The sequence below is a fragment of the Hydra viridissima genome, unplaced genomic scaffold (assembly GCF_058129835.1).
Source record: "Hydra viridissima isolate aposymbiotic clone 2 unplaced genomic scaffold, HvirCarnegie_v1 scaffold_6, whole genome shotgun sequence".
Taxonomy (NCBI): domain Eukaryota; kingdom Metazoa; phylum Cnidaria; class Hydrozoa; order Anthoathecata; family Hydridae; genus Hydra; species Hydra viridissima.
Window position 1 is genome coordinate 11,829,527 of NW_028324305.1, and position 12,043 is coordinate 11,841,569.

At 30.2% G+C, this 12,043-nt stretch overlaps 3 protein-coding genes across 8 annotated transcripts; 2 read left to right on the plus strand and 1 right to left on the minus strand.

Annotated features, from left to right (window-relative positions):
• Window positions 1-293: 293 nt before the first annotated feature.
• LOC149887053 (uncharacterized) lies at window positions 294-2,278 on the minus strand. Its single transcript, XM_090091629.1, has 2 exons — window positions 1,876-2,278; window positions 294-1,781 (listed from the first exon to the last, which is right to left on the minus strand). Exons 1-2 carry the CDS (start codon window positions 2,134-2,136, stop codon window positions 306-308), a joined length of 1,737 nt encoding a protein of 578 aa, XP_089947755.1. The 5' UTR covers window positions 2,137-2,278; the 3' UTR covers window positions 294-305.
• A 15-nt stretch (window positions 2,279-2,293) lies between these two features.
• On the plus strand, window positions 2,294-8,600 carry LOC149887054 (uncharacterized). Of its 6 annotated transcripts, none has more exons than XM_090091637.1 (7): window positions 2,294-6,736; window positions 7,044-7,139; window positions 7,328-7,405; window positions 7,563-7,744; window positions 8,030-8,094; window positions 8,261-8,355; window positions 8,452-8,600. In XM_090091637.1, the coding sequence occupies exon 1, from the start codon at window positions 3,972-3,974 to the stop codon at window positions 5,409-5,411; it is 1,440 nt and encodes a 479-aa protein (XP_089947763.1). In that variant the 5' UTR covers window positions 2,294-3,971; the 3' UTR covers window positions 5,412-6,736; window positions 7,044-7,139; window positions 7,328-7,405; window positions 7,563-7,744; window positions 8,030-8,094; window positions 8,261-8,355; window positions 8,452-8,600. The 6 variants fall into 6 exon arrangements, with proteins under 6 accessions (XP_089947763.1, XP_089947765.1, XP_089947766.1 ...); XM_090091639.1 differs by having other exon boundaries at window positions 2,294-6,530; window positions 6,618-6,736; window positions 7,044-7,405; XM_090091640.1 differs by having other exon boundaries at window positions 2,294-6,457; window positions 6,618-6,736; window positions 7,044-7,405.
• Window positions 2,346-2,723, plus strand: LOC149887055 (uncharacterized). The gene has a single exon (XM_090091467.1). The coding sequence runs from the start codon at window positions 2,346-2,348 to the stop codon at window positions 2,721-2,723; it is 378 nt and encodes a 125-aa protein (XP_089947593.1).
• Window positions 8,601-12,043: the final 3,443 nt, after the last annotated feature.

The window sequence follows — 12,043 nt, forward strand, 5'->3', positions numbered from 1 at the left end:
ATATAAAAGCCTAAGGAACCTTTGGGTTGTGTTAACATCACAGAGCCCAACTAATGATTCATACAGCAAATAATGTTGTAGAGCTGTTTACCTTGCAAATATGTTACAAGCCTTAGGCATTTTGCAGTGGGTAATTAAGAATCAAAAGGTGCATACTGTTTGTATAAATAGCTTATTTTATTTAAATATTACATTCTTCTATTGTGTTATATTACTATATCTAATAAAAATATAATATAAATACATTATCATAACATAAATATTAGTTATTACTAAATGGTACTTTTAATAAAAAAATATAGTAATTAACTCCTGCATTGAGGACAGAACCAGGAACCTCTTGGTTTCCTTGTAACATATACACATGAGTAATGAAACCATTTTTTGGAACAACTTGCATTACTGCATGAAATCATGAGACCAAATTCAGGTTTCATGCAACAACAATACTGTTTTCTATGTTGAAAGCCTTCGTCTCTTTTTCTGCTGACAATTTCTGGTAAAATAGCATTGAAGAAATATTTAGCCAAAACATTAACAACTATTTTAAGAAAATCATTATCACGCTGTACAGTACACTGTAAATACTTGTTTTGCTCAACTGGGGACCACAAAAAAAACTCACCAAAGTTAACTTTGCAAACGAACATTTGTAATTGCATCTGGAAAAAGTAAGGGTGATTTGATTTTAGACCATTACTATTAAGGGGAAATTTTTCATCACTTTGCCAGTTAATAAAACCATTTTTATAATTATATGGGCATTTAATCTCTAAAACACCCTTTCCATGACAAGAACAGGTAAATATTCCATCAGGAGAAGCTCCCAAAAAAGGCATATCAGCCATAACATAAAAACCAGAGTTAATAAACGAAAAATTGCTGTGCTTCTTTAACTGGACCTCATAAAATGTATTTTTGGCACAATTTTCCATTTTCTTACCGTATTGTGTAAATTTGCTATAAAAATCTTTTTTATATTGCATGATTTCTTGGATAAGAGATTCACTGAGAACAAATTTATTTGTGTGAAATACATTAAAACATATTGAAGCTGTAATTCTTCCTGCCCGGTGAACCTGCCAAGCTGATGATAGATTTTGTTGATATGTTACTTTGGCAAGTTGATCGTATTGTTTTTCAAAATAAGTTTGACTAAAGTCATCATAAAGTTGTTTAGAGTGTTTTAAAAGCTCAAACTGAGATAGATCTTTGCAACTAGGATCAAACAAGCTAGTTATAGGTTCTGGTAAACAACTTATCTCATCTTCAGAACCTGACTCAGTATCACTTGATTTATGATGGCTATTACTATCTAAGCTGGTAAATATAACAGATTTAGGATTGGATTGGCGTAAACTGTTAAAGTCGCTGACTGATATGCAAAATGATGGGTCAATATATGAATAATTCCCATTTAATTTAAACATAGTTGATGCTCTTATACTTTTCGTTTTTTTTTTTAATGCAAGATCATTAAATGAGGGTAACTGTCCCCTTTTTTTATTTTTGCTAAAAATCATAGCACTTAATGGTGCTGCATTAACACTGCGCTTTGAGGCATTCCATGAACAAAGCTGACTTGTTGACGCATCTTCTCTATTTAAACGGTGGTGCACAGCAGCCTCAAGTTTAAAAAGTAGAGCTGCAATATGTGAGCAAGCTGAACCTAGTCCCACTGGACAAGTGCAGCTGCTTTTTTTAACCCACCCATCTTTGTGAAGACAAACCCATACATCATACATGGAACTTTTTATGCTGACTCGCTGGCTTGGAAGAACCTAAATAAAGAATTATTAACTGATTATGTTTATTTCAACTATAAACCTTGTACTTGTTGTCTCTAAAGTAATAAATAAAAAAATAAAATATAACCTTAGTTTTTATAAAACAATAATCTTCGTTGATGCTGGGAGCATACCAACAATCTTGCACATGGCCACACAAAAAATATGTTTTATATGCCTCCAATGATTTATATGCTTTGGTATTTTCTTTTGTAAACTCACTAGGAGTGTCTATGAGAAAAATTAAAACGTCTCTCCAAGTAATGTCAGGCAACTTTGTAATGTCTTTCTTCCAAACACTTTCATTAAAGTTTTCTGGATTTACTTCAATTGGGTTTGAAATATTCATTTTTTATTTATTGATAATTGATTTTAATATTTTAAATAGTTATGTTTATCGAGTAAAAGTAAATGTTAACTATAGTTTAACCGCTATTTTAATTTTGTTTTGCCTGCCAGTATCCGCGCGCTTATTGTTTACATTTTGCTTATACGTCACTTGAAATTGGTCTATTGGGAATATGTATAAAAAAAAGGTTTCATGTTTTTTTAAGTAAAATGGTGGGAGGTAAACGTCACTGGACTGTTTCTCAGAGAAATTTAGCCGTTAATCTAGTCAATCAGGGTAAAACCTATCGTCAGGTGCAGCAAGAGACTGGAATTCCTCATAATACAGTATCCGACATAATGAAGAAGTATAACTTGATCGGAACAACAGCCACAAAAGAAGGACAGGGTCGCAAAAAAAAGACTTCTAAGAGTTTTGATAGAAACTTAATTATACAAGTCAAGAAAAATCGCTTAATTTCTGCTCGAAAACTGGCTGAGCAAGCTGAAGAGAATTATGGAATCAAATTATCCCATCAGACAATCAGAAATCGTATCCGAGACCAGGGATTTCAAGGACGACTTGTGCTTAAAACAAACCATATTTGAGTAAGAAACACATGAAAAGAATATTGGAGTTTGCTAAGAAGTTCAAAAACATGCCGTTAAGTTTCTGGAAAAAGATCCTGTGGAGCGACGAATCGAAATTCAACTTAAAGTCATCTGATGGAGCCCAAAAAGTTTGGAGAAAAGCCGGAGAAGCCTACAAATTAAGCTGCGTGAGAGGAACTGTCAAGTATGGCGGCGGTAACGTGATGGTATGGGGTTCAATGGCTTGGAAGGGTGTCGGAAAACTCCAATTTATTGATACTTTAATGGATCAGGTGCAATACAGAAACATATTAAGGCAAAATTTGAAGTCATCTGCTCGAAAACTTCGGCTAGGATCTGATTTTACATTTCAGCAAGATAACGATCCCAAGCATACCCAGCCGGCATCTTTACGCTGTTTCAACGTTGATATTTGGTTGAAGCGTCGCACAGTGACTCAAAACAGCAAAAAAATGGTAATAAACCCCTCACAACTTTTCTATAAGTTAAGTGCCCTTTTTTAAATAATATTAAATTGCAATAATTTTTTATTTCAAAAGTATAAATAATTGTTTCATAAAACTTTTATTTTGTATTTTATAGTTAAAAGAAGTAAAAAAATTTGATATTATTTTCAAAGAAATCTGAAAAATGTGAGATTTTTATTTAACTAAAATAGAGTATTTTTAATTTAAATAAAAGTGCATATTTATTTTAAAGATAATCTTTTGGCTCTATATATTTCAACTTTACTCAAAAGTAAAAAAAAGTCTAATTTTTTTGTTAAAATTTAAAGACTTTTCTAAAAAAAAGGTTGCAAGTAATTGTATTTTTTCTGTTTATATATCAGCTAAAAAAATGTTCCACCGAGTTCCAAAAATATATACATTTTTTCTAGTTAATTAACATTTCTACTTTTAAATTATAAAGGGATTACTGCGGTCTCCTGCGGTATTGGAAGTTATTAAAGAAATAAAAATGTTGATAAACACTTAAAAACCTCGTTTTCCGCCATCTTTAAAAGTATTTATTATTTGATAGGTACAACATGTTTGAAAAAGCTTGACTGAACAACTTTAGTATTTCCTGTAATATAAAGTTAACTTAGTAAAATAGTGTTATTACAGGATGTAACAATGTGACAATTGTTAAAGCCATTACAAAATAAAATTTTAAACAGTGTAAAGTAAAAAAATATATAATGTAATTTAAAATGTTTCTGATTTATTAGTTTTATTATATTGATGGTTCTTAAAAACAATAACAATGAAAAGATTAGATCTTATCCCAAAGATACGTGAACTAGGAGTGGATAAATTAAGATTATGGAAGGATTTACTTAATGAAATAAAAAATACTGAAGAAATTCGCAAAGAAAACTTAAATAAAGTAAAGGTTGCTTTAGTTATATTTATTTCAAAGGTGAAGAGAAAACTAACACAATGTGGACGAAATTATGATACATTTATACAAAAAGAAAATCGTTGGCTTCAAAGAAACCTTATGAACAATAAAAATTGTCATTTTGGTTCTGGAAGGCCCCATAAGCAATGGAATGTTCTTGGAGAGCAAAGCAAAAGAAAAAAAATAAAAGAACTAGCCACTGAACATCATGAAGCTCTATTTTTAGCTTCTGCAAAAAGTGCAAATGCTGCTGGAGAAAAAAAAAAAACTTCTTTTTTAAAAAACATTATCTCAAATCTTTTAGAGATAGAAAAAGTTGATAAAACTTTGGATAAAACCTTTCCCATCATTATGAGTGTAGAGGAAGCTCTTGCATTAAAAATGAACACTGATCTCAGCGATAAACAATATCAAATGATCAGAAACTCAGCTCTTGTTCACAATGTACATATTTATCCTACCTTGCACGATATTTTGGTGGAAAAATTGAAATGTTATCCTGAGAATATACATTTTTCTGAAATTTCTGCAAAGTGTACTCTTCAAAGCATGTTAGATCACACTGTGAGTAGAATAACTGAAATGATTGATATGCCTAATTGTGGTCAAGGTAACGAAATATTTGGAGTTTTATATGGAAAGATTGGTTTTGATGGAGCATCAAGCCAAAGTGTTTATAAACAGAAATACTTTGAAACAAGCATCACAAGTATAGAACTTAAGAGTGAAGAAAATCTTTTTAGTACAGCTTCTGTGCCTTTATTGCTCAAAGTAAAAGATGGCGAAATTTGGAAAAATGCAAATCCTTCAAGTTGTCACTTTTGTAGACCTCTTCATCTACAATATAAAAAAGAGAGTCCAATTTTATCCAGAGAAGAAGAATCAGATCTAAAAAATCAAATAAATACCTTAAAGACGTTTTGCAAAGTTTTTGATATTGCAGGAAGAAAGGTGACCTTTAATATCAGCTATAGAGTTGATCTTACAATGTTTGATAATAAAGTAGTTAATGCACTTACAGAGACAAAATCCACTCAATCCTGCAATGTTTGCAATGCTAAACCCAACGAAATGAACAATATTGATTTATTAAAAGCAAAAACTGAGAATGAGTCAGCCTTGGGGCTTGGAATTTCAGCTTTGCATTGCTGGATAAAATGCTTGGAATTTATTCTTCATTTGAGTTATAAAATTGAAATTAAAAAGTATAAGCCAAAAACAATTGAGGAAAAATTATCTGTAGACTTAAAAAAAAAAACAGATTCAGGAACTCTTCAGGGAACGGTTAAGCTTATATGTTGACATGCCTAAAACTGGGTCTGGAAATACCAATGACGGCAATACTGCCAGAAGAGCATTTAAAAATAGTAAAGCTTTTTCTGAAATTACTAAAGTTGATTGTGATATAATTGAAAGATTGCATAATATTCTCATAACCATATCTTGTGGATATTCTATTAATATCAATGAATTAGATTTATACTGCACTGAAACAGCTAAACGTATAGTGAGTTTGTACAACTGGTATGTTATGCCTCCCACTGTACATAAAATGCTGCTTCATAGTTCTTCCATATCACATAAATTACCTTTACCAGTCGGGGTATATTCGGAAGATGCACTGGAGAGTTTAAATAAACAGATAAGAAATTCTAGACTTAAGCACACGGCAAAAATTTCAAGGTTAAATACAATGATGAATCAGATGCACTACCTTCTAGTAAGATCAGATCCAAAAGTATCAAGCATATCTTTTAGAAAACATAAGAGCTATCGAGGAAAACCGTTACCAGATGAAGTTATTAAATTAATTGTAATGTAAATAATAAAATGAATGTAATAAATTCAGTTTTTTTTTCTCTATGTATCAACCTCCTTTAAAAACCATTTTTATAAAAATATCAAGTAGAGTAATATATCAAGATAATGTGTTTGTCTTGAAGATTCTAAAACTTGAAAAAAAAAATTTTTGTACGCGTATAGTCACCTTAAACGCGCGTATACGCGCATAAGCGCGCGTTATACGCGTCGAAGCTACGCATAAAAAAAAAATTTATTAATAAATTTGAAATCTTTGACCCAAAAATTATTATTTTGATATATAACATTATTGATTTACGATTTATGTCAAATTTTATTTAATTTTTACCGTTTTTTGATCGTTCTGAGTCACTGTGCGTCGTTTCAACGTTGGTTAACCAAATCGCAACGTTAAAATAACGTTACTATTTAAACGTTGTTCAGTAAACGTTATTACAACGTTGACAAAAAAACTCAAACTTATTTCAACGTTTTAAAATAACTATGCGTTAGTTGGTGTTTAAAGTAAAATAAGTAAAGGCCAAAAAGTAAGTGAAATAATCTTTTAGTATGACACGGAATCAAAAACGTTTCCATTAACAAAAGTTAAATTCTCTTCAGGTATTACATTTATTTCTTAAAGTTATTATTTTTTAAATAATGGGCTAAAAAGAAGAGCTATTATAACTTTTTTATTTCCACAAAAAGCAAACAGGATTGTGAAAATTTTAAGTTCACAACCACAGAAGAAAAAAGTGACAATGAGGATGTTGATTTTCTTCGAAAAAGAAAATATAAACAAAGAGAATTTCCTGATTATTTTCCAAGTAAATTTCAAGTTTTTATACCTGAAAATAAAAATACCTGAGTTATCATAATTTATACTATAAAACATACATACATACATACATACATACATACATACATACATACATACATACATACATACATACATACATACATACATACATACATACATACATACATACATATATTAAGTTTATTAAGAAATCATATATACATTGTATATATGATTTCATAAATACAATGACATGTTATTATATCATTGTATTTATGAAATATATATTTTAATGGTTTGCATAACTTAATTTTACTTTCAATTTATAATTTTAGAGCCAAAAGTTGATGTGTATGGAAAGAACCTAAACTCACCTTGCCAAAAGTTTTCCCAAGAAGATATCAGTTCTTCTTTGTTTTCTCAAGATATAGGTTATTGTCTCATGAAATTTATTTAAATTATTTAAAATAAGATTGTGTTATTTAAAAAAAAAATGATACAATTATAATATAAAGTGTAATATTCAACTGATAGTGATACAAAGTGTTGACAAAGAGCTTTTTTAATCTATGTGTTTTAAGTTCAATTTGTATAAAGAATTTACTTAAAAACAATTTAGCACACAATGAAGTTAAGAAAAATGGAAATAAACTACAGAAATTAGATAACGTTGATAAGTTTCCAATGTCTGAATGCAGTATGATATTTTATATTTTAAAGTAAATTTTTATTTAAATTTATTTTTTTTTGTAGAAATATAAAATTTATATAAGATTTAAAAGTTTTAAAAACTGAGGAATTTCCTTACTATTTAAATACTAAAATTCTTTTGTAAAATTTAATAAAATTTGTAGAGTTTCAAAAGAGAGTGTTGTATCTACTTACCGATATAAGAAATGAGATGCGAAATCAAAACAGAGTGACTGAGCCTGCTTCTAATAGTGAATTTGTAAGCCAAATAAGGGTTATTTCATCAGAAGTGGACTTCACTGAAGTGGATAAAGCATTAGATGATGAAAAAGTCCGCTCATCATAGGTGAGTTATAATAAGTATTTTATTAAATAATTATTTAGTTATTGAACATTACCCTTTAGTTAAAAAAACATTATTAAGGTGGACAACGGTCCTTGAAACATTAAAAAATTCTGGAATTTTATAAGTAAAAAATTGTCCTGGAAAATTCTTAGAATTCGGAATTTATCCTAGAAAAATCCTGGATCACTTTATTAAAATTTGTCTTGGAGATCTGAAATAATTCAATGTTTTGATATCATATTTCACCCAAACCATAATGTTAGATTTACTTTATGTTTTTTGTAGGTAAATCAGCTACAATTAATTGGTGGAATATCTCCAAAAGATAGAATACACAAAATTATGCTGAGGTAATTAACTGATAGCTCTTATCTCATTCATAATTACTTTTTACAAAAAATATTTGTTTAATAATTTTAGAAAAAAGTTATTTCATAATGAATTCAATTTAAATATTTGAAAAATTATTATTTATTTATAATCATTTCACAGTTAAATTATCTTTTAAAAATTTAGAATATTTTCAAACAATTTTATGGCCTCCATGAATATGAAAGGCAAAGGTGGAAAAATATGTTTTAAGAACACTAATTTATATAGCGTTGTTAAAGGTATATCTTTATAAGTTATGTGAAACTTTTCCATTCATTATATTATTTCAATTCTTCCTTTTTTGATTTTTACTTTATATTTTCTTTTTTTTACAGCTTCTACTATTAAATACGATGGAGCGACAGAAACTTTGATTAATCGAATATTGTCTGTCTTCCTAAAATGCGCTCCATTTCGAAAAGTTGGCAGTAAAGAAAAGAAATTTGTGTAGATTTTATTTAAATATATGTAAATATATGTAATATTTAAATATATATATCAAACAAATGTTATCTTTTTCTTTACTAATATATATCTAACTAATCTTAACTAAAAATAGTCTAACTGTAGACTATGAGTCTACAGTTAGACTTGTTTTAGTTAAGTTTAGTTAGATTGATAGTCCAATAGACACAATTAATTGAGTCAATTGAAGATTGATTTAACGTTTGGATCTAACGTTGATTTAACGTTGATAAATCAACGTTGAAAAAAACTGTCATTCTAAACGTTGTTTCAACGTAAATTCAACGTTCTTATAACGTATTTTGCGTCGGTTGAACGTTGATTTAACGTTTGAACCTAACGTTGATTTAACGTTGATAAATCAACGTTGAAAAAAACTTTCATTCTAAACGTTGCATAAACGTAAATTCAACGTTAGATTTCAACGTTAATTCAACGTTATTTCAACGCTGTTTGCCGACTGGGTAGTGCCACTAAAACCAAGGAGTGGTTTGCTGAAAATAATGTTGAGGTCTTGGAATGGCCCGCACAATCACCGGACCTTAATCCCATTGAACATTTGTGGGAAATTTTAGACCGAAAAATTGGAGATCGGTCATTTTCCAAAAAAGATACCCTCAAAGTGGCAATTGAAGAAGCCTGGGAAAAGATTCAACCAGAAGAAACAAAATCTTTAGTTGAACCAATGCCTAGACGTCTAGAAGCTGTAATCCAAGCAAAGGGAGGCCCAACAAAGTATTAAAATAATTGTTTTGTTATATAATAACTTGTTATGAAACAAACAATGTGTTTGGTCGAATATTTTTTTGACAATAAAAAAACGACCTAAGTTCCTTTATTTTTAGACTGAAAACCTTGTGATTCATATTTTACATTAAAATAAATAAAACCTATTTAAAAATATGTTCTTTTATTTTCATTAATCTTGAGTTTACCAAAAAAGTCTAAATTTATGAAAATACAGCACTTTTTTTAGGAAAAATATTTAAAAAAATGTTTGGTCGGATAATTTTTTGAGACACTGTACACACTGTTAGTTAGTTAACCCTAAAGTGTTAACCCAAAGTTAACCCTAGTTAAGTTAGATAACCCTAGGGTGTTATCCCAAAATGTTAGTTAGTTAACCCTGACAGCCTACGAACAATTAATGAAAAGACAGTTACAAGCATAATCGGAAGTTATAATGGAGAACGGCTATGATACAAATTTACATTATTTCAAAGCAGGGCTGTGGAGTCGGTAAGCTGCTGTTCCGACTCCGACTCCGACTCCGACTCCTTGATTTTATCATGGACCGACTCCGACTCCGACTCCGACTCCGACTCCCGACTCCGACTCCTTCATAAGTAACCAATTTCTAACAACAAATAGTTGTTTGTTTTACTACAGTTATTTGTTCGTAACAACAAATAACTGTAGTAAAATGTTAACATCGGCTATTTCGTCACTATGATACAAATAATCCAACCACTTAGTGCTTTAAACAATATTTATAAGAAAACAATTTCTGAATAAACAACTGTTCTGAACTCTGGTTATGCAATAAACTCTTATGCAGTCGCTAATAACATTATGAATTTGTCAAAATCATGTTTGAAATATTGTCAGTTGGACAATATTTCAAACATGAAAGAACTTGTTCTTCTTTAAGTTCATATTCTTTAAGAATCTTTTCTACTGAGACCTGGAGAAATTCGCTGGTTTTTGGCGTCTTTTACTGCCAATCTCTTGGTAACTGCTTCATTTTTTTCAAAAAAGAATTAAATATTGATTGCAAAATAGTTCACTCTGTTAAGAAACACAAAGCGTCCCTTGAGACATTCATTAAGTTCTTCTTTTTGTTTAACAGCTTTTTCAATCACTAATTTTCTAATATTCTCTCTCTCCAGAGAAACAAAGCTAATTGAATACTTACAGTCTTTCTGTTTGTGGAGCAACTCTTTGGTGCTTGGTGGTGGCACGCCTAGCTTTCTACTAAGAATATGTAGCACAGTGCCAGACAATTTAAGTCGGGAGTTAGGGGATCACGAAGTTATATAGTTTAACGGAAGCTAGAGGAGAGCGCAAGGGAGGTGATATATGATTCTCAGTGATAAGCAGCAAAATACCCTATTGCTTATCACTGTTTTAAAGGCCTAAAAATAACATGTCAAACTCCTTGTCCTCCAGTTGTTGCAAACTACAATTTCCATTGTGTCTGGATATCCTACAGCTTTCAGAGCATTCTGGGACTTGTAGTTTTGTAACAACTATAAAATCCTTATGAAAATTATGAAACTTTGAAAGATTTTTTTTAAACCGGAGTCGGAGTCGGTACAATTTTTCCGACTCCGACTCCGACTCCGACTCCAGCCAAAATGAGCTCCGACTCCGACTCCGACTCCACGACTCTGACTCCGACTCCACAGCCCTGTTTCAAAGTTCTTGAGGCTAAAAAGAACTGCTATTCTGCTGAAAATTCCATGAGTATTACTGAGACCATAACGAAAATAAAATTACAATTCTTGCTTAATGATTCTTCAAGAAGACTTGTACAGGTACTTAATTTAGCGGTCGATGTGACAAGTTTTAAAACTTATTAAATATGAGGATTTAATGGCAGCATTGAGAATAGTGAATACAAACAGGAATATGACTGTGGTTAACCAACAATTAATGAATTGATCATTTAGAGCATTTTTCCAAAATTATTAAATATCTGCTGAAAATGTAAAGAATTAAATAAGTAATAAAGAGCTTTTTTTTTACATAACTAATTATTATTATTGTTATAATAATTAAAATAATAATATTAGAATAGTACTGAATAATAGTACTAATATATAAGTTAGTTTTTATGCTTTAAGGATTTAGTGGCCCCTATGTATCATGAGGCCCATGCCAAATGGCCCCAATAGCCCCACCTATGATATGGCTTGTTATCTACTATGCCAAATCTACTCGTTTAAACAGCAAAAATACTTATTAAGTACTACATCTATAACAAGAAATCCGAAAAATCTAAAAATAGAGACACTGTATTACGAACTTTTTTTGCGCACGCGCTAAACACAAATAAGTCCAATTGCAAATTCCTCAACCAATAATAAATTTGATGGTTATTTTCATGATTGCGTTACTGAAATGGCAAACTTTTCCCGGTGGCCAGCTTTATCCCCTTCTTGACCTACTAATGTTAAAGAAATGATTATTAAAAGACAATGTCATTTTAGTAAAATTCGCAACGAAGATTTAAATAAAAATGAAGTGGTTTAAGCTTGCCTTTTCAAAACAATTGAATATAATTTTGGGTATGCATTTTCTTTCATGTAGTGTGAAATTTAAATCTAATTTTTTCCACCTTTTTAATTTCCTGTATTTTTAACTAATCAAGTCTAAATACTACTCGATTCTGATGGAGACATTTTTCTTTATTTTTAACACCACATGCTACTTCTTCCGCAATCAAGCATAAAATTTCGT